Source organism: Lepisma saccharinum, chromosome 4, assembly GCF_977018435.1.
Source record: "Lepisma saccharinum chromosome 4, izLepSacc3.1, whole genome shotgun sequence".
In the NCBI taxonomy this organism is placed as follows: Eukaryota; Metazoa; Arthropoda; class Insecta; order Zygentoma; family Lepismatidae; genus Lepisma; species Lepisma saccharinum.
In genome coordinates, this window is record NC_139232.1 from 71,153,175 (window position 1) to 71,180,570 (window position 27,396).

At 38.6% G+C, this 27,396-nt stretch overlaps 1 protein-coding gene across 2 annotated transcripts in view; it reads right to left on the minus strand.

Annotated features, from left to right (window-relative positions):
* Positions 1-2,398: 2,398 nt before the first annotated feature.
* The window catches only part of Ppat-Dpck (Bifunctional Phosphopantetheine adenylyltransferase - Dephospho-CoA kinase), a 36,472-nt gene continuing 11,474 nt past the window's right edge, over positions 2,399-27,396 (minus strand). For both annotated transcript variants that reach the window (XM_083120737.1, XM_083120738.1), the window contains exons 2-7: positions 26,031-26,817; positions 22,069-22,217; positions 13,411-13,611; positions 10,847-11,101; positions 6,228-6,410; positions 2,399-4,439 (exon numbers count right to left, since the gene is read on the minus strand). In XM_083120737.1, the coding sequence (XP_082976863.1) occupies positions 4,182-4,439; positions 6,228-6,410; positions 10,847-11,101; positions 13,411-13,611; positions 22,069-22,217; positions 26,031-26,724 (1,740 nt within the window). In that variant the 5' untranslated portion in view covers positions 26,725-26,817 and the 3' untranslated portion in view covers positions 2,399-4,181. The remainder of the gene's footprint in view (positions 4,440-6,227; positions 6,411-10,846; positions 11,102-13,410; positions 13,612-22,068; positions 22,218-26,030; positions 26,818-27,396) is intronic.

A 27,396-nucleotide genomic window follows, 5' to 3' on the forward strand; every position in this document is an offset into this window, starting at 1 on the left:
AAGTGCAATAATGATATACAAAGTACCAAAAAAACATCTTAGTTTGTATTTGCACCAAACCACAACTGCACAGGTGATTAAACTGAACGACAAGCCAAAATATATTCACTTTGTCCAGAATGTTTACAGGGAGATGGAAATTTCATAAACAAAGGGGCATTTTCTAATGACTACACTTTTCAAGTGTGGAGTAAATTCAACAAACATAATGGCTATATCTGGGGCCTAACCAATGAACACACTACAGTGGAACCACAGGCAAAAGAGATTGCACAGACCCGTGACTTCAGTGCATCGTACTCCTGTGTGGGAGGGGCAGGATCGAGCATGCTTCTTTAGCCCGAGTTGAACCGATGGAGGGGAAGGTGAAAGGAAACTTTTGGCCAAAGGTTCTTTTCCTTGTGGTCGCTCTATATGAGGTGCTAGGTAAGTGTCACAAAATTAATGGGTGGTGCTGTGTGATGATCGACCACATATCTAATTTTTTCCTCCAAAGGAAGTCAATGCTACAAATTACTTTGACAAGCTGGATCTGTACTAGAGTCATTCGAGTCCACAATTGGGTGACTGTCAACCAACAGAATTTTTCTAGCAATCTGGTGCACCACCACACTGGATTTGTAGAGATTAGGGCTGAACCGATACCAAAGATTGATTGATTGATTTGCTTTATTTTACTTCGCTTTTAGTGCCACTGGATGAAAATGAGTGGTGATATGATGAAATTGATGAAAGCACACTCACAATCATTCATGCCCAGGCCAGGATTCAAAGCCGGGACCCCTGGCATCGTAGCACGATGTGCTAACCACTCCAGCAACGATACAAAAAAAGATTCTAGCCACAGTGGCCAAGAGAAACAACTGATTTGTCAAGATAGGTCCTTTTCAAAGGTTCGTTCACTCTTGCTTGTGACAGGCTGGGGTCCCGCACAAGAATTCCATGTACATTTCCGAAAATGATGCACCCTCCTGGGAAGCAGATGACAAGATCAAAGGGAGGACTAAAGTGAAAGCGCTGCACCCAAAAGTGACATTGAAGACATGGTCAACGCTATGTGGAAATAATAGAAATCATTCATTGCCAATTCTTGCTTGCAAACTCGTGGGTTATGAACATGTTTTCAAAACCAGCATTATTATCATGTTAAGATCATTCCCGAGTTCCTGGGAAAGGGATGAATGTCGCTGTGGGAGGTAGGGTTCTTCATGTGTTCTTGCCCTTCTGTGTGACTGCTGCCCGATGCCGACACTGTCGTGACTTGTTTTTATTGCAAATGACAGAGAATAATGTGCAGTAGAGCATATGCAACACATAATACCATGAGAATTTCCCCTCACCAAGACAGCTGGACAGTCAATTGGTTCAGTGGTCATGTGACCCTCCCTGGCTTTCGATGGAAAAGACAAAAATAGAATTTTGAAGTTCTTTCTCTTACTGAACAGGCTTTACAGCATCTCAGCATGACAACCATCAAGTTCAAACTTCATCATTGAGGACAACAATCACTGGAAAGAACACCTCTAGAAAATGAGGTGAAAATAATGATGCTATGGAGACACATTGGAACATGCTGCATATGACAAAGCCCAATCTTCACCACTGTCAGGCACTGCACGATGCAGCCTTCAAAGAGGAAATTGCGAAGGGGTCAAAATGAGCCCTCCTGATGTTCTAGGTATATTAGATGAAATAACCATGGCAAATAAGATTTTCCACATTGAAATACATTATCGTAAAGAGAAAAATATAAGGAAAAGTCATAATATTTGAAGGGAGAAATTAGAACCGTGGAAAAGTTCTTCGAGAAAACTTCGACTTTTGTAACCCCAAGGTTAACTCTTTAAGTGGCTTGTCATATGAAGCCATGCCATGTGTTATATATAGTATGCCACTTCATTGTGCAAGCAGTCTAAAAATGGAAATTTTCTCTTTGTGAAACAACTACTTACTTTTTCATTAAATATAATAATAATCCGTTGCGCAACAGCCCATGAAGGGCCTAGGCTTACCTACCGACTGCCGGTCTCCCTCCCACGCTTTCCTTCGTCACCTCTAAGCGTGGAGATCTTCAACCAGTATTGGAATAGTCGGGGGGTCGGCCCGACGTATCCCCAGCCGTTATAGTAGGTCTCCGTGACCGGATTACGCTCACTCACTCGGAGCTCCCCAATTTCCTCACGATGGTGGGTTGCCACCGGCCCTATACGTAGGCCGAATAAATTCCGACCAGAGCCGGATTCGAACCTACGCCGTCCCGCAGCGAACGATCTCAAGACGAGTGAACGCCTTAACCCGCTCGACTACGGAGGAGGACTTTCATTAAATATACATACCAAAATATGAGAACTACAGTAACCATTATCAATACTTGTTGGTAAATAAAACATTGTTTAACATAAGTAATGTTTATTTTGAACTAAAATAACAGATTAGAATATAATATCTTAAACTGACAGTAGTTTCATTTTTACAAATATGCATATCTACATCATGTACACAACCCATATAATAAAAATATAATGTAACACCAATAACGACTAGAGGTCGCAAAACTCTCCTATAAAATTTTAATATAAAATTTCATCAACCAATCTTATTTACTACACACAGATTAATAAGTGCAGCTATATGAAAAGCAATACCACTTATAAAAATACTATTGTCTTGAAATGGGAACAACATTTCCATACAAATTCTCATGTACTATACTTGGCTATGCAAGATGTTGTACAGTCAACATATAATATTTTGTATGTGCAACTAAAGCATCTGATGAAAGAAATAATAGTAGAACAATAAATTCAAAATGACAAGAAAATATTACCTCAAGGTCATTCTACCTCAATGAAACAAAAATTTAGAACAATGATTAGAAGCAAAAGCTTGAAATGAGGAATTTTGAATGTGAATATTGAGGGTTTAAAAAGTCATTGAGAAACTTGAAGATAAAATTAACAAGAGTCAACTTTATGTATGAAATGGACATTATTTATGAGCATTGCTTGAATATGAATGGGCAACATCATTGCAAGATATCTTGTGGCATGAAACAAAGCAGAGTATGAGTTACTGCTTAAAAGGAAGATTTATCTTATCTGTCTGCTTACCATTTACATGCTCATGCGGTATTTTGTGATTTTTGCATGGAAGCATCAATTTTATTGCAATTAAACTTATGTATTTGTAAAGATATGATTCTACTATAGTACTTTCCATTCCAATACATATTACCAGCAGATTACAAATTGTATTTTTAAATCATAACTGAGCCATAACTAAAGTTATTCTCCATATGTTCATTAAATGCCCATTGAAAATTGACACTTTCAGTCTTCACATGAGGTCAAAAAAAAGGCACATCTGCTCTACTGAGTTATCTTACTTACACATTCAAGATCCTGAAACTATTTATGAGTTTTGAAATATACTAGAACGTACCTCTCAGAAACATGATATATTTGCAGTTTACACCGAGTCAGTATCCTAAGTTCCCAAACTATGCAAAAAATAAAGTAGGCAAATTGAGTGTGATCAATTAGAGCGAGAAGATTAAAAACTATGGTATCAGTTCCACGTAGAGTTCTAAAAGAAGAATATTATCTCAGTGTACTGTTTCTTCTTGAATTTCCCACCTGCCATATGAATAACGTACCAGCGTCAGATGAACTTATGTTGTCACATAAGTGCTTATGTGCTAGCGATGTAGAGGACTGTGCATTCTTGTGCAACATTTGTCATTCATACTTCCCCAGTCTCTGAAGTTTTATTGAAGTACGAGCATGTAATCACTGGATGTTTTAATTTCTTTCCATTGACAGAACAGAGCAAGGATATTTACCGAAAACAAAACCTTTCATGGAGCTTCCAATGCTTGACTAAAGGCACTAACAAGTGAGAAGTTAATTCTAGCCATGTAAGTTGCAAATAAGACTGCATAGCAACAAAAATGACAAAAATATCACATTTATCACACGATGATAAAAAGCAATAAAATATCACCAAGTATCTCAGACAAACAACCTTTATGGACATAAAGACAAAGTATATATCCCACGATGGCAGCAAAATTGTCCCTGTTTCTACTACCATCTTATAAATTAATGACTTTCTCAAAAGAAATAACATGGCCACCACAACAGTCATAGCTGTAAAAGAAAAGACTTACATAATTTTTATAGTTACAATGATGAAACTTGACGGACATTTTCCACAGAGCTTTCCGAATGAGTACCAAGATCCACTCCTATGCTCTGCAAATGCTGATGAAGGTTCTGCCATGCTCGCTCCACCTGCTGCTGCGTATATTCAGGGGACCACAATGTTGACAACACCACATCAGCTTTACACACACGAGACTCATTAGGTGGTTGAGCAGCCAAGCGACTACGGGCATCACTTTCACTCAAGTTATTTCGTGCCTGCAATCTTTTCACAGCCTACAAGGGAAACAACTAATCAAACAAGGATTTGGAATAGAACATTTAGCACCAAGTATAAAAGTTAGTTGCTAATTTCCAGAATGAAAGAACATTGGACATAAAGACATAAATCTCTGCACAACATTTATTTGTTAAATTTATCCCAGTGTTATGTGGCCGCGGTGGCTCAGTCGGTAACGCGTCTGACTACCATGCTCAAGGTCCCGGGTTCGATCCCCGGCCGGTTCAAATCCGGGAACTTTTCTAACGGTGGAAGCGGCCCCGGCGCCCACCCAGCGTCGAATAACATGGGTACCTGGGGGAAACCCTGGGGGGTAAAGGCGGTCAGGGGCGTGATGCTGATCACATCACCCCCACTCATGACCGGATCAAGAAAGTGTGGGGCGTTACCCCCACACCCCCTATACGCCTTCATGGCGTGGTGCTATGCACAGGGGAACACTTTACTTTACTTTTTACTTTATCCCAGTGTTATAATTGCACTGATCAAACTACTAATGAATGTCTGAATGTGTTCTTCTGAAACATTACTTCCAAAATGTGGCTGAATGCTTGTTACAACTGTAAACTACAAGAGGAATAATTCTTCAATGAAAGCAATATGTACACGAGGATTCATACCAAATTATACAGGCAGCATGATTTAAAAATGTACCGCTTTTGAACCCGAAATTGACTCTGTTTTTGTACCGAAATTTTGCTTTTTTATTTACCAAAAATATGTGCCTCTAATAATATGTTACATTTCATATAAATTTCCTCACATTCATATTTTTTTCTGTAACAATTTTTTAAAAGTAAAAAAAAATATAACATTCCATAATAATTAATGAAAACATAATTTGAATAGGTAATATAAAATTAACTCATGAAAATAATGTAAAAACTTTCTATTAGGATCAAAAACATCACTAACTGTAAAATCCGAAACGGGATCATTGTAAGAAATTTCCACAATGTGGATATAAATTATTAAATGCTATTGTAAACAAAAAGTATAAACAAAAGTACAAGTACACATAAATTTCAGCAGTTGCACAAGAGATGCATTGTACATTCACAATGGAATTTTATAGTGAACTCATCTTATTGGACAGTAATTGTACAATTTGCTATGCCCGTTACTTGTCTGGAAAGGGATAAAACTCACAACAAGAAAAAAAAAGAGCTGGTTTGATCACTAAGAGCTTTCTGTATCTGCAAGACAATGGAATCCTACATACTGGCCACTGTACAAATTTTCACACTACAGAAACTAGTCTGGAAGTTACTGCCACACTCCCCTTACAGCATGAACCTCTCTCCAAGCGATTTTCACCTGATTGGATTCCTAAAGGAGTTCCTCGGGGCCAGCATTTCAGCAGTGACAAAGAGGTGAAGCATGCAGTCCAATCACAGGTCGAGAATACCGAGAAATCTTTCTATGCTGCTGGTATTCAAGCAATAGTGAAATGATGGGATAACTGCATTAGCGTAGAGGGACATTACATCCAGAAATAAGTATTTTATATGCCCAAATGTGTTCTGTAATTCTGTAAAATCAAAGTCCTGGTGTGACTTGAATTGGTAATGATACTAATTGTTCTGCAGAAAACTGGATTGCACTTCTGATGAAATCCATACTGCACTACAAATGAAATTAAAACATAGTCATTTACTGAAATGGACAAAGAGCTGACAACTGAGTTGGAAGTTTGTGGACACTTAGCCTGGGCTTTGGCTCTAAAGAAACAAATATACTCTGTATTACTTCAATGCATATTTAGAAAGGCATACTGTACTCACCTCATCTGGTGGAACGAAAACCACCCATATTTCATGGCAGGACTCATCCCACCCTGCATCTAGTAAAAGAGCTGCATCAATCACAATTATCTTTTTTCCTGCTTCATGTAACTTGATCTGGCATACTTGAATTTCTTTGAAAATCTCAGGCCATACAATGACATTCAATTTCTCTAACTTTTCCTGCGAAGAGAGAATAAAAATACTCATCTCGGTACATGCCAGTCCAAGAAATAGAAAGTGAAGCAAACCTGTAATCATCACATAAAAGAAAACATGGGTATGTACAAGCTTATTCACTTTATTTCATTTAGGAAAACAACTATTAATTTTAACCCTTTCCCTACCACAGTCATGTATACGCATTCTTGTCTCTTATTGCCACATACCATGGATGCGTTTACATGTTCGCACTGGACTATGCTCTCTATAGGTATACCACGGTCGTGTTTCATTCTATTTCTCTCTCTTTTTCTCCAAGCAGTTACTGTTGAAATGTGTAACTCGTAAAACTGATCCTACCTTCTGTTGTGGTTATATGAAAGTGAAGAAACTAAAGTACTCTATTGGGAATAGGGCCTCCCCAATGGTGGTGTGGTAGTGTCATTGCCTTGTAATCAAGGGGTCCTGGGTTCGATTACTGGTTGGAGTCACATAGTGGTTCGGATCCCACTTTAAACTGTAGGTCCAGTCCCGATTAGCCTTACTGTGCATAAAGTGGACACGAAATCAACCAACCAAATCTTTTGGGAATAGTTTCTAGTTTATTCAAATATGGCAGACAGTGAACAACCTAGTAACATTAAGCAAGAGACTTAAGAATCAAAAAAGGGAAGGAATGCAGATATATGTGCAGGGGATGTGGAGTTGAACTTAGTGTGGATGAATCCTTCCGGAAATATCACACTCTCACCAAGTACTAAACTTCAAACATTCCAGGAAAACAAAAGTTTATTCTTCCAGTGATACAGTTGATTCCCATAGTATCTCCCCTCCCCTGCCTTCATCTTTCCTACTTCACTATCAATAGGATCATACCTAGAGGTGTAGAAGTATACTTGAACAACTGTAAGTACGAGGGTAAGTCAAAAATTATCTACACTTTTCACCCTAACTTTCTTTAGGTTGGCCACACTGTTCACAGCTCTCGTATCCTGATAAGTGGTACTCTTGTGGTTACGTGGCCGAGATTTCATATTAATCGCTCTATTTTTCTTTCTTTTGTAACAGAGTAAACATGACCGCTCTGCTGGCAGTGTGCACCAACGCAGAACAGAGAACAATGATCCGTTTCTCTGCTCCGAAGGTGTGTCAGGGGTTGTTTTTCACCTTAGCTTTCAGTACAATGCGGGGACAGTGCTCTACTCCGTAGAAGTGTATACGAGTGGATCAAGAGGTTTAAAAATGGCCGAACAAGCAGGAAGCACGAAGCAGGAGCAGCACGCCCATCAACCTCCACCACTGATGGAAAGAATCAACAAGCTCAAGAGATGATTCTGACGAACAGATGGGTCACAGGGTGGCAGCCGATGAGGTGGCATGCTCTCTGCAAATTTGTCATCAGTGACATGCCTGAGGTGGGAGGGTTGATTGGGGTTATAACCCCTCCCCTTTGGCCCAGTATTCTTAAACAAAAAGAACGTCAATGGCAGGGTAAGATGGCAAAATGAGGACAGACTACTAAAAAAAGTGTACATAACCACCTCCCCTTTAGAAAATTCGGGGCACGCCACTGTTATAGCTCTTTTCAGTTCTTACGGCGGGCACTCTAGAAGCTGGCAGGGGAAGTGGGGAACGGGGAAGCGACCAATCCAGCGGCCAGTAGAACGAGTTTCACGTAGTACTTTTTCCGGCCGCGTCGTGTGTCTCGGCGCCACTGCTGTTGTCTGGTTGGTCTGTTCCATAATCCCCGCTCCCCACTTTCCCTGCCAGCTTCTAGAGCGCCTGCCATAAGAACTGAAAAGAGCTATAGTCATGGTTCTGTGTGCGAAATCGTCCACGACAAGCTTCAGATCACTGATCTCTGTTTTCCCTTGGTGCACATTACCAGCAACACAGCCATGTTTACTCTGTTATAAAAGAAAGAAAAATGGAGCGAATATGAAAACTCGGCCACGTAACCAAAAGAGTACCACTTATCAGCATGCGAGAGCTGTGGACAGTGTGGCCAACCTAAAGAAAGTTATGGTGAAAAGTGTAGATTTTTGACTTACCCTCGTAAATCAGATGTAATTCATGCTTTGCATTTTTTTAAATTTTATGAAAAATAAATGAATGTCACATCAAAATATTTTCCCTAGCATGGTAATGACACCGTGGTAAGTACATAACTGAGTTGGTCTTCGATGGTAACATATTGAATCTTAACAAGGTAGGGAGAAAGGGTTACAACACATTTGTATGTAAGCTTCAGATATTCATGTTAAATATCTGTGTGTTCAAATCTGAATTTTACAACATAAAAAGAACCTCAGAACAGCATTTTCTTTTGCATATGAAGGGCCAGGGGGAAAAACGATGAATGTTCATTCGAGACGATTTGCCAGGAAATGAAAAACAAAGTATTTCTTTTCATAAGTACATTAATATATGCCAAAATAATAATGCGTTTTTCAGGCACTTCTCATCGTTTCCCAACCAAGGCCGTTCCCATTCTTATAGTACAGCTTCTGAACTATCAGATGGCGTTGCAATCTCAAAATGGGCGAAAAATCGACATTCATCGTTTTTCCCCCTGGCCCTTCATATAAAATGAGCTTCACATGAAAATGGTTGGAGTAACATAACATTTACTAATACTCATAGCTTACCAAAACGGTGGAAAAAAATTACTGGAAGTACTGAATATCATTTTCCTCCTCAATTACTGTAATTGACTGAGTAATAGCTTTAGAAAGAAACACTGTATTTTGAAATTTATTTTACACAGGTCACATAACTTAAGCCTATCTGATCACAGGTACTGCAAATATAAATTGTGTATCAATAGCATTTCGTAGGTTTGGTACGTATTACTCACAATTCCAGAATATAAAAAGACCTTTATTTTTTTTTAACATTAAAAACTGTACTTACGTATGCGAGTATGTTGTTCCTATTTTTCTTTCTGTAGAACTACGTTTCGGAGATTAACTATCTCCTTCTTCAGATTCGTATGAAAAAACTAGGTACTTAACACACATAGTCTTACCATAAATACTGTCACAAAGTCTTAAGTAAATTGACACAAAATGCTGAGAGATATTGTAATATCCTAATAACATTACTGAAATGGATGCATGACAAATCAAAATCACAAATCAATATTCATAATGGCCACGCTTAGCACGCACACATTCCGTAAGTCTTTGTGGCCACGCATCAATTGAAGTACGCAACACATCGACTGGAAAATGAGCAACTGCCTTCAGAAGAGACCGCTTTAAACTTTCAATATTGGGATGTCTCTTCTTGCAAGCCATCTCCTGAAGCTTGGACCACAATTTGTAGTCCAAAGGGTATAGGTCCGGACTTGCAGAAGGCCAATCCGAAGTGGGAATTAAGTCTGGTACATTTGCCTCCAGCCTCTGCTGTGTTGTTCGGGCTCCATATGTTGGGGCTGAATCCTGCTAGAAGCTCCAGTTCTGACCATGGAAGAGAGTGTTGTTGACATTCTTGACTAGTCTCTCAAGCACTGTCTGCTGGTACACTTTGGTTGATGTTTTTACCCCTTTTTCACAGAAATGGAGCGTGCCCTCATAGCAAATGTTAAAGACTTCATTTCCACTTCAGATTGGCCTTCTGCAAGTCCGGACCTATACCCTTTGGACTACAAATTGTGGTCCAAGCTTCAGGAGATGGTTTGGAAGAAGAGACATCCCAATATTGAAAGTTTAAAGCGGTCGGTATCTTCTGAAGGCACTTCTCCATTTTTCAGTCGATGTGTTGCATAATTCAATTGATGCGTGGCCACAAAGACTTATGGAATGTGTGCATGCTAAGGGCGGCCATTATGAATATTGATTTGTGATTTTGATTTGTCATGCATCCATTTCAGTAATGTTATTAGGATATTAAAATATCTCTCAGCATTTTGTGTCAATTCACTTAAAACTTTGTGACAGTATTTATGGTAAGACTAGGTAGTAGCTACCACGTTGAAATGCAATATAAGGATTGTGGACAAGGGTTGATGTGGATACATTTAAAATATTATATCCTCGCTCTAGAGGAATATAAAAAGCTCGTCGTTCACTAAAAAACATGCACAATAAACTATTATTAAATTGTGTATCATTTAACATCTCAGAAATGTTCACTCAATTATAGATTATTTGTAGAGACATCAGACTGGTGTAATAATTTGCAACCTGTACCAAGAAACTAATATACCAATACCAGTCAGGCAAGGTGTTTTAAGCAGACTATTTTGCCATGTAGAATATTGTAGCACATCCATACGCACATTGTTCTTCTTTTTTACATTTAAACTATGCCTATTCTGTATATGTTCATGCTTTTCCATTATATTGTTATTATTATTTGTATATGGCACACTAGTGAGTCATGATATACTCTTTGAGAACCATTATGTTAGAGTATGCTCAATTGCTTCAATTCTCAACACACACAAAACTTACCTGATCATTAAACACAATCCTACTTAGAACACCCCTATCAATTTCTAATTCTGAATCAAGAATTTCATCTCCAAACACTTTGACGAGTCTTTGGTAGCATAGCTTTCCATTTCTGTACACATTATGTCCAAGTTTATCACAACTGATTACGCCTGCTCCAAGAGCTTCCAGGCGAGTGGCAATAGAGGACTTCCCACTGGTGGTGCCTCCTGTCAGCCCTATTATGTAAGGCACCAATGGAAGATGGGGCTTGGGCTGCACATGAAAGAAATAAAACAAGTAAGATTACTCATATTACCAATTCCCAAGAATAGTATGTACAATGCAAAGCACGAGGCGCATGTAAAAAAAAAAAGGGTGATAATTTTTTTATGCAGGGTTGGCAACACTGATGAAGTTGCTTAGGAGCATGCCCTAGTATTCTGTGCTTGCAACAGAGATAGAATCGTCAGAGTGGGTTGCGTACGTGTGAGTAGCAGTAAGGTGAAATGACTGCCGTAATACAAAATCCCGCCAAATGTGAAGTGAGAACTGTCATGCGATTTCTGAACGCCAAAGGACAGAATGCAGCTGACATCCATCGGGAATTGTGTGCCATTTATGGACCGACAGTGATGAGTGAAGGGAAGGTCAGGCAATGGTGCAGAGTTTCAGGAAGGGCATTCAAATGTCCATGACGATGAGCGTAGCGGAAGGCCTAGTGTTCAGACGGACAATCTGGTGGAACGCATTAATGAGAAAGTGCGTTCCAATTGCCGGTTCACAATATCTGAACTCGCCAAAAAGTTTCCAGAAGTGTCTGCGAAAAACAGTGCATCGAATTCTGACTGACAACCTGGGGTATCACAAACTGTGTGTGAGGTGGGTACCAAAAATGCTCACAGACACTCACAAAGAGCAAAGAAGGACAGCTGCACGTGATCTTTTGGCCTGCTGGGGGGAGGATGGGGATGACCTCCTTTCGCACATAGTGACGGGGGATGAAACGTGGATATCATACGCCACTGGGAGTCGAAGCAGCAGTCAATGCAATGGCAGCACTCTGGTTCTCCTAAAGCGAAGAAATTCAAACAAACACCGTCAGTTCACAAAATCATGGCAACTGTGTTTTGGGACCAAAAGGGTGTGATTTTTGTGGAATTCTTGGAACCAGGACGAACAATTACAGCAGACGTGTATTGCGAAACACTGAATAATCTGCGACGTGCCATCCAAAATCGGTGGAGAGGAATGCTACGCTCTTGAATTTTTCTGATCCATGAGAACGCCCGCCCACACACAGATGCTAGTACTGTTGAGACAATTGAAAGATTTCGATGGGAACTATTCAATCATCCCCCTTACAGCCCGGACCGTGTCCCCAGCGATTTCTCTCTCTTTCTGCACCTGAAAATGTGGCTTGCATCGAAGCGTTTCAACGACAGTGACGTGCTCAAGACATCAGTTCTGGACTGGCTGCACTCTCAGGCGGCAGATTTTTACGCAGAGGGTATACGGAAGCTTGTGCCACGCTATCAGAAATGTCTGGAGGTTAATGGTGACTACATCGAAAAATAGCCAAGGTATGTACTGGTTTATCAATCACAATAAATTTCTTCTTCTTATTTTTTTAAAAAAGATCGGCCCTTTTTTCTGACATGCGCCTCATATTAAACAATACTAAAATAATAAAATGTATGTAGCAAATCTAAATACTGTACCTCCTGCAATGATAGGTGGGAGAAGATGATGTTATTTCGTTCTATCGCAATGTCATTTATCATTAAAAAATATTTGACTGCAGGCATATAAATAGCATTTGAACCATCAGAAAGAAAGTCTACAGGATTTTTTTTAAGAATATCAAGCTAAAATATTGAACATGCCATTTTCTAAAACTTAGCACAACTAAAAAAAACAACAAAAAAACAGTGCTTTTATTGAAAATTTCCAAGTTATACCTGTCCACTAACATTTGATGTAACTAACTAAAACTAAAAAGTACAACACAAACACAACCATGCAAAACATTTAGGATTTTAATTATAATTCAACGCACATTTAAGTTGCAAATGGAAAATTTGGACCTGACTTTCCATGCTGAGAATTCTCAGAGTAATTGAATATTCCCAAATTTTTGGGCACTCCTGATGGCATTTTATTTTCTGTTCCTTTGACAACTTTATGTGACTGATCACCAAATTAACAGGTAAAAAATATAAGATGCAATTATAAATAGCATGCAGGCAAACAAATGTAGTAAATTAGATCACTGATGCAAAATTAGGAAAAGTGTCTACTACCATAAAACATTCTAAACTAAAGCCAAGGTCTTTTACTCTCTCTCTGTTGAAATTTCCCCTATTCACTTATCTCCCCTCTTCAAATACATTTCTGGATTTCACATGTTCCTTCTCTTACTAACAGTACTTGTCAGTAGCTACATTAACCATTTTCCTAATTTATTACAATAATTTACAATAATCTATATCACCATGCCACAACAGCATAAATGCCCGAAAAAAATCAAAATGTTGACTCACAAGGTGCATCTCTCTGCAAGTATACCACACTATAAGATTTACCTTTGGTGTCCGTAGCCTCGTTCCCAGTAATCTCATTCTTCCAGAACTTGAGCTCACTTTCTCCTCCTCTTCCTCAGCCTCTCTCCCTTCATCTTTGAGTAGGGGAATTGTGTGCACCGCAAGGCCATTCAAACCATTCTCTGCTCGAGTTTCATTCACTTTCTTAGCTCCATTAATTGTCTCGGGACTTACAATCAACATCTATGAAAAAATGCAGACAGAAAATTGTTCAGGCTACAATAATTTAACGACAAGTGATGTCTGAATGACACTGCAGGTCATAAGTTCAGGTACTAATAGTTCTATTTGTATGAGTTAACAAATAAGTTTACATTTGTACGTTCAGTAAGTTAAGCTGTTGTCAGGAGGTGGGGGGGGGGGGCCTTTAAACTGTATTCACATATTTTTTGTATTTCCGAAATTACAGTGTTGCAAACTGTGCGATTATGACAATTTTTTCCAAAATCTTGTTAATTTTAAATTGCAATATTTCGGCAACCAGGGCACCTATAGAAGTGATTCAGATGGCGTTGGAAAGGTCTTAAAGGGCTCTTTCACACAAGATATAGCATGCCTATGGCAGAGATAAAAAAAACAATTACTCAATAAGCATACAAAGTTTAAAAATGGGATGCCAATGGGATCCGGAGTTATGTTAGATTTAGGCTTGGTTAGAGCAGGCTATTGTAGGTTAGGTAATGGATGATAACAGATTTTGATAGACAAATTCCGAACATTCAAAAGTAAAAGTCTAACAGAAATCAAATACAATATTGTTTGAATTAACGTACATGAATATGATGTTTAAATTCCAGTTTATTAGAAATACAGGGTGACTCAAATGTCCGGTTCCATAGGCAACTTCATAATTAGGTCACATAGCGTGAAATAAAATGAGAGGAAAGTTGGTGGAAGTAGGCGAGTTTGAATCTAAAGTGCTTGAAGTTTTCAACTTAGCATGCACCTTTCAGGATGTACACTGGTAGGACTTTAATTCTTAGCCAAAAATGACACATGCTTTGCCAGGATTACTGTGTTATTGCAATGCCATACAATTCTGGGTACATTAAGAATTGATGATCATAATTGCCTCTTTTGGTGAGTTCCTTTCAATTTATTTTAATATATTTGTTTGTTCTCATGGATTTTCTTCACACTTAAAATGTATTTTCTATCACATATAAATAACTGTTGACTAGAAAGTAATAATGTTATTTTGCTTTCATTAATATATTTATGTAGATCTCTACTACTTAATAGTAGTAGCAGTGGTGGTGGTATTAGTAGTAACAGCAGCAGCATGAGTAGTGACAGTAGTAGTAATTAAACTTAATACAATACTGGTAATGTGAATTTGGATAAACAGCTTTTCAACCTCCCCCCCTTTGATGATATCCGTGTGCGCTACTAGTTGAGCCTCTTCTAGTGGTCTGGAGAGGGGAGCGGGAATGCTCATCTAGAAATCAACGTTTTTACTTGTTTTCTTTGCCTTTAAGGCAATGAGGGACAATTACGCACCAGTTGTGCATTTATTTCAATATCATCGGAATGGGCACTGCTATATTAAAAAGCTTCTATCTCTCGTCATGTGGCAAGTGGAAACGGTTTTTCAAGTTGATTATTAAGCTAGCCACGATGTTTAAAAAAATATGATGAATAAGAATTTTCAGACTCTCATGTATTCCTTATGCAGGAAAAAAAAAACAAACAACTTAAACTTCAAGTTACGGCTAATCAAGTGGAGTTTTCGACTTTTCCGTCTACCATTCAGTACTTCAAAATGTCCTTTTTCCGTTGACATATATTTTAAGGCCATCGGAGGTTTTATGTTCCCCGGAGAACGAATAAAAAAAATTCTCCCATAAGGATCAATGTTAACTCCCAGTCTCCATCAGCGATCGTGGCACAGACCTCCCTCCCCCTCCGCAGCTTGCTGTGGAGGGTTATGGGGGGGAGGAGTCGAGAAGAGGTGTTTCTGCTGGTAATCTGAGAAGAACAGCATGTTCCTTTGAGAGGGTCCAATAATGTCCACCACAGTAAATAAAGATTGGATTCGCAAGCCCAGGTCAAGTCGGGCGAGGAAGCTGTGGAAAGCACATAGGGGGAAAAAGCACACAGCAGGAAATAGATGATTTGAGATAGTAAAGCAAATTATGAATAGTTTCTTGTAATATCCTGCAACGTACTTGAACAAGCCTGGAAAATTATGGGCAAAATACAGGAAAGGCATGGAGTTAGTATAATAATTATGTAATCTTCATTGATTTGGTCACAAGATGTCTTTGGGATAGAACATAAATTGCATAAATATAGATTTACATTATGTTCCATATTTATTTGATTTACCATTGTTTAACTATTGCAAATTAAAAACCAATGTATGTTCTTATTTAAATTGTTTTTCTCGCCATTACACTTTTCCGTTTCTGTACAATACATATTAATCTTTGGGATTCCTCTGCCTTCAAAAGGATGATTTATTGGTATTAGGGTGAGTAATGAAATCATGTTATTTTGTTCAAAAGGCTTCTTAAAAATTGTCTGAACAAATTATTTGGATTAATCTTGGATGCCTTTTGCTGTTAATGATAGTGAATTTCACACTGAACATACATTTATACAGTGGCCGAATTGGAAATAAATTACTGCTGGTATGCTCATGAGCCACGGTAGCTAAGTCCTTAGGGCATCTGACTACCATGCGAGAGACCCTAGTTCGATCCCCGTCATGGGAGAACCGGCATATTTCCCACCTGTTCAAGCGGCTCCAGCACCCACCCATCATCGTATAAAGTGGGTACCTGGAGGATGGAGGAGTAAAGGTGGCCAGGGGCATGGTGCTGATCACATCGCCCCCACTTTTCGGCCGTGATCAAGAAAGTGTGGGGCCCTAACCCCTATACACCTTCATGGCATGGTGCATATCACTTTAATTTACTTACGGTATGCTCGTACGCACAGGCCTGTCTATCTATTGATACAATCTTCCCCTTTGAAAAGGGGGGGGGGGGGGATTTCTTAAATAATATATATATTCTCATTCTCTCTCTTTTATCACCACTAGAGAGAGAGAGAGAAAGAGGAGGGAGAGAAATGAGCGAGTACATTGTCAGCCATTGCGTAGCTATTTGTGCCATCAGCTACAATAAATAAATGGAAATATTAAAAATTTACTGCCAGTATGCTTTTTGGCATCTTAATGTACTACCGGTATGTCATACCGGCTCATATCGACCTAATTCGATCACTGCATTTATACCATTCAATAATTTTCTTCACATTTTCTACTTTTAAGCATACCACTATTTTACAAAATGTATTTTCCATCATGGAAATCATGGGGAATTATCGGGGTTCCATGAAATAAAATGATTACTTTTTCTTTGTACCAGGTAATAATTGCACAACCATATTGATTTTATTTTACTTCATGTTTTGTGCCTCTTACCTAATTTGCAAAGATGAGTGATGAAATGATGAAATTGATGAATGGACATTCACAAACAAACATGCTTGAGCGAGATTCAAACCCAGGACCGCAGGCATTGCAGCGCTATGTGCTAACCACTCAGCCACAAGGTCCAGCACACAACCACATTCAGACACTGACCCACAAAGATATATGTTCACAAAATTGTTTCACAATTTTTCGTGTATTTTACATTCTGCTTTTAAAGAAATAAAATGCACTGATTGTAGCTGCTTGTACTTTTGAATGTTAGGAATTTGTCTATCAAAATCTGTTATCATCCATTACCTAGCCTACAAGAGCCTGCTCTAAACTAGCCTGAATCTAACATGACTCCAGACCCCATTGGCACTTTGTGCACTTATTGAGTAATAGTGTTTGTATGACATTTTTTTAAAAAAAATAATAATTAAAAGACCCACTTTTGAGAAAATGGTTACCAAAGTTTTCTTTACACCACGTTCAATTGTTTTTTTTTTTACCCTGGGATAGGCATGCTCTATCTCATGTGAAAGAGCCCTTTAAGACCTTTCCAACTCCATCCGAATCACTTCTATAGGTGCCCTGGTTGCCGAAATATTGCAATTTAAAATTAACAAGATGTTGAAGGAAAAATGGTCAAAATCGCACAACATTGTAATTTCGGAAATACAAAAGATACGAATCTGTAAAGTCGTATATTTTCGTACCTCAAGTGGCCCTTTCAATGTGCCAAATTTCAAATGAATCAAAACATTTGAAGTTGAACAGTGCCTCTTCACTTGCTGATTTCACATGCAGGGCAGCTACGATTTTTTGATTATGAAATTCCCTGACTTTTCCAGGTTTTCCAGACCAGAAATAAAATTTTTCCAGACATGTTTGTCATCATGATTTTTGCTTTTGAACCTCATGTTTTTCAATTAAATATGCAGGCACGTTAATTATTATGAATATGAATATACAAAGTTATTAGCTGAAAATTTACCAAGTGATTAATATAATGCTATTCAATGAAAAATTAAATAACTATTGTACTTCCCCATTTACACTAAGTCATTACAATTAAGGTGGTGTAAAAAAATCAATAAAAAAATGTGGCATATATCAAAGCTTTACAATGTAACCTGTATACAACCTCAATTAGCCTATATCAATACAAATGAGAAACAACAGAAAATTAGGTCATGTACCTTTAGAAAATATGCAATACGTTTAATGATTTTTAATTTATTGAAAATAGTACATACTACGGAAATTCAGAACTTGAATGGGGTCGGTGACCAACCATACACCTAAAAAATATATATACGCTGACCATACTTAGGAATCAAATATCTCCATTATTTGAGTTTTCCACATGCTGGAACCAATTTTATATTACGGAAAACATCGAAACCTGTCTTTTAAAAGGTAACAGTTCTGAATGTTTTATGATTATTTATTTTTTTCAAATTTTCCTAGCAGGAAGACTAATTATTATCATAGAATTTTGGCAATCATTGTGACACGAAATTTGAACCTTCCTTAAAATAATGAGCACTATTTGGATTCGAAAAAAGTTATTTATGTTGAAAAAAAACCCTTCAAAATGACCTTACTCAATCATACACGCTTCCCACGGACAAAGTATTCTCAGGTTGACAAGCAACAGTAAGTATCATAAACTAGTGGGAATGAATGTAGAAATAAATAGGAACCTTAGTAGAGTGCATTCAGGGTCTTTATTTTAATTCTAAGACAACCAAACCAGACATTCCTAACCTAACCACAAAAGCATTTATTCACAAAATCTTAAGTAATCACTAAACCTCTGCAGTATGTGTTAACAGACATAAATCGAAATCAAACCATGTAAAAGTTGCATTTGTAGCATGATGAAATCGTAATAAAACAAAAAGAACTTGGGCACATTTTCACCACTTTTCAGCATAATTTCATTCTACATGCAAAAAATACGTAAAATTACTATCGGCATGAAACCAACATACCTAACCTAACAACGATATGTGATCAGCGTACGTTTAATTCCTCTACTTCGCACCAGTTTTTTAAAAATAAATTCGTTCTACATGCACAAAACACGTGCATATTCAAATAATGACGTCACTGATACTGCATAAAATCAATAATTTCTGGGGTGTAACACATCTCTGCAATGTAAAAACTACGACAACGAGCAAATAAACTAGTTGATGAGATTGCTTCTGAACGGGTCGCCAACGAAGAACTCAAATTCACAGAATGGGTTCACGGGGGGAATGAAGTAGTGAGTCCCTTTGTTTTTACTCGGCGTCCGCACCCACCCAGTGTGATGTCAACCACAGACAGTTACGTGAAATTCTGCTCTTCAAGCTTTATTGCAGATCCAAAACCGATGAACTGTCCGAACACCAACCTGCTCCGCTTCACGTATCAAAAGAGAACTGGTTCCGAACAGGTGTGTTCTTGCAGAAAAAAAATTTCCTCACCACACACAAAGCTAAAGCAACATTTTTTCAGCAAGAAATTCTGAGGATGGCTGGTGCGTAGGTTTCATCTTGAGTAGCTTGTTCTCTAAGGACAAATCTCACGCCTCTCCAAATTCTGGTCTTGAACAGGTTCACAAGAAAGAGTCGCAAAATGAACGGATCCAAGAACCTAGATCCGAGAGTGAATAAATATAGAATTGAAATGCGAAGGAACCATAATTTTGTACGTAACAGACTAGAAGTCATAATGACGAGAGGAACAAGTTTCTGAACTGAATCTTTTGGGGGGACTGGAATCACAAGAACCGAATTCGGAAGTGGAAATGAACCGGTTCTCCTGCAACTCCAAAATGCAAGTTAATTCCAGAAAATATCCAAAATTCCCTGACTATTCCCTGACTTTTCCAGGTTTTCCAGTCGCATAGCAACCCTGCACATGGAATGCCCGTAAAGTTGGTGATTTAAGTCCACTTTATGCACTGTATGGCTAATCGGGACTGGACCTAGTTTAAATGATTGATTGATTTGGTGTTTTAAGTCAACCTTTTGCACAGTAAGGCTAATCGGGACTAGACCTACAGTTTAAAATTGGATCCGAACCACTATGTGCCTTCACTGGGAATCGAATCCGGGACCCCTTGATTACAAGGTGGTGACGCTACCACTGCGCCATCGGGGAGGCCCAAAGACTGGCAAGATGGAAATTATCACTCATTTGGATATGAAGATTACATTTAAACATCCACTACCAAGATCTTTCCCAAGCTTCCCATTGGCACGAGTTCACCACTTTGAAGAAATAGAATCTGTTAGGATGATTACATGCAAAGGCAGACAGAAGAAACTATAAAGGTAGGTGCCACGGCATATCTTTTTTTTTTTAAATGGTGATTCATTTGTGTTTGCATCTTCCTTTACATACCATGTCATAATGCTGTTCCTAGTTGCAGATACAGTTGTGGATAAGGGACTTCCGACAATTGCTTCAGCAGCAAAAGAGAACCAATATCCAGACCTGTCACTATGTGACTTTTTTTCTTCTTTTTTTTAATATTTAGAGAGACAAACAATCTCAAACCGACTATGCAGGATACAGTCATACCAACTAATCAACATTAGACAAGTAGTAATGGCTAAATTGATTTATTGTTGAAATTCCACTTTATGCACAGAAAAGCTAATCGAGACTGGACCTACAGTTTGAAGTGGGATCTGTACCATTGTGCCATGTGTCTCCACTGGGACCCCTTGATTACAAGGCGACGACATTACAAGTAGCAATGGGAATTGATTGGTTGAGATTGTTTATTTCACTTTGTTTTTCTGTCACTTTTGGCTAATTGCGAAGATGGGAATGAGTGATGATAGAATAAAATTGATAAGGGACAGTCACAAATAACAGCCATGCCCAGGCCGGTGAGTGGCAATGGGAAATTAGCTTAACATACTAAAGTAAATCTTTATTATACTCATATATTATGTATTTCATATACATATACAAGGGTCGTTCAAGGTTGACCGGGACTTTTATTTCTAGACAAGAAGTATACATACATAGAAGCACCAAACTATGTCAGGTTTTCAAAGTAGTATTCCCCCCGAACACTCAGGCACCGTTGCCATCGTCGAGGAAGTTCCTTGATGCCTTTGGCGTAGAAAGAAGTAGGTTGGTGTCGTAACCACCGCAGGACAGCGTTCTTGAGTTTCTCATCTGTCTGGAAGTGCATCCCGCCCAAATGCTCTTTAATTAAGAGCCCCAAACAAGTGGAAATCACTGGGGGCTAAATCTGGACTCTAAGGACTGTGTGGTAAAACCTCCCAGTGCAAGTTGGTCAGTGTTGTTTGAGCCAAATGGGCCGTGTGTGGCCTGGCATTGTCATGGAGAAGAATGACATGTGTTTCGACAACATTACAGGTCTTTTCTTCCAAACGGCCCAACGTACAGCACCGTGAAGCAGTGTTGAGTAATACTGGGAATTAATTGTAGTACCCTTCTCCAAAAAATCCACATGGATAACACCTTTCATGTTCCAGAAGACAGTTTCCAAAATCTTACCGGTTCAAAAATCCGTGCGGTTCATTTGCTACAAACTGCCGCCCTTCACTGAACTGTTGACACCATTCGTACACTCTTGCCCGTGACAGTGTTTGTTCATCATACTGTGCTTGCAGTCTACGCCAAATTTCAGCAGGTTTCACCTTCTCCTTCACGAGAAATTTTATTATACACTGCTGTTCCACAGCAACAGATACACTACTTGCCGCCATGTTCGCTGCAACTGCTGCACATGCGCGAAATACGAAATGCGCTAGTTACTCACGAAGGAATACATTACGTCACCTGCACATTTCATCATGATCCGGCTATTCATAGATTTTTTACATACGAAAATCCCGGTCAACCTTGAACGACCCTTGTATTATACTAAACTGAATCCTGTACCCTATTGTTAATATTGTTAAATAACAATGAAAAATATTTGTTATATTTTCTTAAGTTTTTGTTTTAGGTTCACTTTATGTACAGATAGACTAATCGGGACTGGACTTACAGTTTAAAGTGAGTTCTGAAACACTGTGTGTCTCCACCGGGCATCAAACCCAGGGCTCCTTGATTACAAGGTCATGATTACCACTATTCCATTGGGGAAACCCCAAATATTTCATTTACATTTCATATTGCTAATTTCAGTTTGAAAATTGTCAAGTTCCCATGGTCCACCCTGTATTAATAATTACCTGCAGCTTTGGATCATCTCTTGTTGGACCTAATGCATCTGATATTGGTACAATGTTGTATTGGAGGGTGGAATCAACATCCTCTAGGAAGTCTCTCACAGACTCAATGCGTTCAGAATATGGTTGGATCAGTTCTTTCAGCTTCTTTGCTGAAACAATAAATAATTTGATTACGTTGAACTAACAGTTCACAGTATTTAAAAATCAAGAAATTTTACACAAAAATTACAATTGCACACATTGATGTATTTAACACTGAAGTGACAAAGCAACAAGCATCACTTGGAAATGAACCTTTAGAAATAAATGCAACCTTTTCTACCGAACACAAGCTGAACATGGCAATTGTCGCTTGCAAGTCACCTGGACTGGGCCATCTTGTTAATAACTTGCATCATGTCACCACAGTCAGGTGGTTGCACTTGCGCGATGAATGTCTTTTTAACAGATTAGAGTTAACCATGTCACTTCAGTGTGAAACCTGTATGTTGCATGTCACTTGTTGCTTTTCAGTCTGAAAGTTATTTATTATTGCACTTGAATACTCTTCCTGAACATTGTACTAGTTATCACATGACAATAATTTTTTTAAAACATTCTTCAATACTACTGTTCTGAAACTACATGTTGAATGTTTGAATTCCTAGGATATCATACATACTAGACAGCCACAACACAGGTATGACAATGATTCACAGCTGCAACAGCTAGCTACAAGGCCAATAATGTTTTGGTTCTAGATGAGCAGCTTACTCTTGATAAAACATCAACCTGTTCCTAGGCCTCCCCGATGGCGCAGTGGTAGCGTCGTCGCCTTGTAATCAAGGGGTCCCGGGTTCGATACCCGGTGGAGGCACAAGTGGTTCGGATCCCACTTTAAACTGTAGGTCCAGTCCTAATTAGCCTTACTGTGCATAAAGTGGACTTAAAACAACAAATCAAATCAAATCAACCTGTTCCCTGATTTGTTGGTTCAAGTTTTGCAGTGGTAAGTTCTTTTCTATTTTCATGCCAAATATGAGAAATTAATGGAAAATTTTTAGAAATCCCACAGGTGAGAAGTTTGAGTTGTGAAGAAATGCAGCTTTAAGTTTAATCAAGGAAGGTCAACGGGTTTAAGATGAAGATCTCATTTCATTCATGCTTGCAATAGAAATTGGAAATATTGGGTTGATGCATAAGTTGTTAGAGTTTGTGTTTTGTATGGCAACACTGCAGTCTTAGGAGTTTGTTTATCATTTCATGTTCATCAATTGGAGTGGCATTGTTGTGTTTCTGAATACGCATTGAATTTTACAGATTTGAAGAAAGATGGTGTTATTTATGGGCTAAAGAACAATAAGTGTCCAGTGGGGGGAAAAGAACATTTCCAACATATTCTTCTATCCGAGTCTAACATAGGGGCAAAGGCAGCGGAGGCAGGTCGAAACATTTGTCCTTTGAATGGGGAGAATGCAAATGTGGAAAGCAGGGAAAGAAAATGGTTTTGTCATTACAAATACGGCATTTTTGACTTAAGCATTTCTCCACGTTCAGGAAGACCATCAGGCTTTAATGAAGACAGTTTAAACGATTCAATGCACGAGGATCCACATCAGTTGACTCGAGAATTAGCAAATGTGATGAACTGTGACCATTCAACCATCATCCAACATTTGCATTCTAAGGTTAAGGTTCAGGATACTGCATGCTTTAAATGGAAACAACCAAATCAGTGAGTAGGCCAAGAAGACAGCATCAAGTGCTGCGACACGATAATGCACATACACACTCCACTAACATGACAAAAGCTGTTATCCAGGAGCTTTGTTGGGTAGTTATTCCACATCCTCCTTACTCCCCCCAATTTTGCACCCTCGGATTGCACCTTTTCAGCTCACAATCCATCGATCTTCAAGGAAACTCCTTTGGTAACGAAAATGCTCTTGAAACTTGGCTTGACAACGATTTTAACCCCAAATCAGCTGATTTCAGCCGTTGAATTGAAAAAGTTTCCCCGTGTTGGTAGACAGTCATAGACAATGAAGAAAATATATTACAGATTAATTTATGTATTTTGTTCATCTCAAATTAGTATAAAATAAAAATACTTTTGCCATGGTAAAAAAAACAAAAACACTACGAACTTAAGCATCAGTCCAATAGTATTACTGGATGGCATTGTTGAACAATATGATGAAAATATACTACAGGGTGAGTCATAAGTCTCCATACAAATGTTGAAAACGGTAAGTAATGTTTCTTTTTCTTTTTCAGGCAGGTGAACCAATGAAAAATAGATGCCACTAACGAAGGAAGAACGGATTGACATCATTCTATTGGCTGAGAGTGGTACCACCCGTCATGTACCACGTACATTCAATGCAACCCACAGAAAGTGCATTTTGCAAGTAAACAAGTGCCACCCATACAAGCAGCAGCTCTTGCAACATCTTACAGAGGACGATCCCAACCGTAGAGCAGAGTTCTGTGAAAGGGGACTGAACATGAAGGAGAATGTTCCTGGTCTTGTTAGTTCCATTCTTTTTTCAGATGAGGCTAATTTTTATTTCACTGGTGAAGTGAACAGGCAAAATGTCAGGTACTGGACGGATAGCAATCCACATTGGATGTCGGACTGCACACTCATGGTGTGGTGCAGGATTTGGGATAACAGGATTGTTGGTCCTTTTTTCATTGAGGGAAACCTCAACGTGATGAGTTATCTCGACATGTTGAAAAATGACATCTTCATGTCAATCCTGGACGAAAGTGGGGACTTCTTCCAGCACGACGGGGCACCAGCGCATTATGGCATTGAAGTGTGCCAATGGTTGAACCAGCAGGTTCCTGGGAATTGAATCGGTCGACGTGGTCTGGTGGAGTGGCCACCCAGGTTGCCAGATCTTACTCACATGGATTTTTACATTTGGGGACACCTGAAATCGATTGTGTACCAGAAGAAAATCCGTAATGTTGACCATCTTAAAAGGAGAATCACACAAGCTTGCAATCAAGTCACAGGAGAAACACTGTCACGTGTTCGCCACAATTGGTTAGAGTGCCTAGAATTGTGTTCGGACATGGAAGGGAGACATGTGGAACATATCCTTTAACTGTAGCATAATATAATCCCATTTGTAAAAAGAAAATAAACATTAGTCACCGTTTTCACCATTTGTATGGAGACTTATGATTCACCCTGTACATATTAGTAAATGAAAACTCCAATAGTGCACCTTTCTGCATATTTCACAGCTAAAATTTATCACTGATGCATAACAATGCTTGTTTTCCCAGTGGTTTTCAACATACTTCTTGAAGTACAACCACAGCCAACCCAGTTCATCAGTTTTGACTGTCACAACAATAACCATTTCATTAAGATTGTATTTGCATATTTATTTTGTGTATCTCTTCTGCTATTTTTGGCATATCACAACAATGTGTATGAATGATGATTAGATGAAATTGATGAGTAGTCACTCAAAAGGGATCACACCCAGGCTAGGACTTGAGCCCAGAACCTCTAGTGGCAATATTGTGAGTTAATTGCTCAAAACTCCTGGCCACCAAGGTGGCATATTATAAAGATGAAAAACTGTTGAAAACAGCAACAATATTTCACTACATCTTCTTTATGATGTTCTTGGATTTTTAAGAAACTAAAGAAAGAGGGAAAACAGTTATTTATAAATGAACTCTGATTAGATTAGATTGATATTACACACCATTTCTATGTTCACACTCAAAACAAACAAAATGTTTCTTGTATGTACGCATTGCTTGCATTGTAGAATCATTTATCTTGTAGTCTACGGTTATTACAAGCATAACTATATCTTTAATCAAACTAAAAATAAATGTCTGATGAAGGGAGCATGTGTTCTCCTGAAATGTCACAACAAAAAACTGTGTTTTTATGCTTGTAAACCATAGATTACAAGAGAAATAATCATAAAAGAAAAGTTGCATGAACTCACAGTTTATCATAGCCTCATCTGTGACCCCAACAGTTAATTCCTTTGTGCATCGTAGAAGTGCTTCACTTAATAACATTTTGTGTCCAGTGTGAAGTCTGTCAAAAGTTCCACCTAATACTACAAACTCACAGGAAAAGTTGCACTCATAGTGTCTCTTCAAATTATGGAATGAAACATTTGCACTTTCCTCCACTTCTATAACACTGTCAACTGAAGCTGCATCAATTTCACTTCCCCTCCTCATCCTCTTAAATACTACTCCCTTCTCGTTCACACAATCGTCCACAGTATAGATATGACACAGTTTTGCTTTACTTGTGATGCAATTTTCCATAAAATCCTCTACTTCGGATGCATTGTACACTCTATCAAGAATCAGCACATCGATGTCTCTTTTCGTTGATAACTCGGATACAAATGGATCCTTCAGACTGGTCAATAGCACTCTCACGTCAAGGTTATGGCATGCAACAGAGGCTTGCGAATACAAGCCAAAAACCATATTGGTGACCTTAGCCATTTGATTTGGATTGCTCATAATTTTCATCTCGGATGAAACAGCTGGACATAAGCCTGTTTGTTCAGGCAAAAGGTGAATGTACAGTGTGTTACGAACATGCCTGGTCACAGCATGAAGTATCCGGCCCACTTTGCTAAGATTTGTCAGAACTAGAAGTCCAGTCTGAGCAACCATTCTGCAGCAGATTTATAAACTGGCTAATGGGTTAATAAACATCAGAAAGAGTGGCAAATCCTTCTACTTCTCAATGGCATGTGGCACAAAGTCCTGAAAATAATAACAACAATACTAATTTGTATGTTTTCCAATAAATACATCATGCTATATTATTGTTATACATATAGTGAAATGCCATCATATATTGACAAATACGAGGTGCACTCAAGTTCTAAGATCTCCTATTTTTTTTTTCATGAATATAATCAGTTATAAACGAGAGAGTTGTTTGAGATGAAGTATCCATTCTTGAAGGTTAATGAGGGCAGATGGCAGCATGTTCTGCCTCGTAGGAAGCTAGTGGCACTGTGTAGCAACAGGTGTGTTTTTGATACTGGAAATAGCACCGTTTACATTGGAAGAACAGCATGTTATTATCCATTTTCTTCACTTGCATGAAGAAACACCCACTGATATTCATCTTCAATTGACTGAGACAAGCTGTGGTGGTGTCATGGACGTGAAACAAGTATGACATTTCAAGTAAAACCAAACGCCATGTGAAGACAAACCAAAAGAGCCTAGGTCACAAACCAGCAACCGCCATTGCTGAGAAAAAGATGTTTGAGGACAGAAAAGTCTTTATACTCACACATTGATATGCCAAAGGTAGCACAGTGATGGATAGAT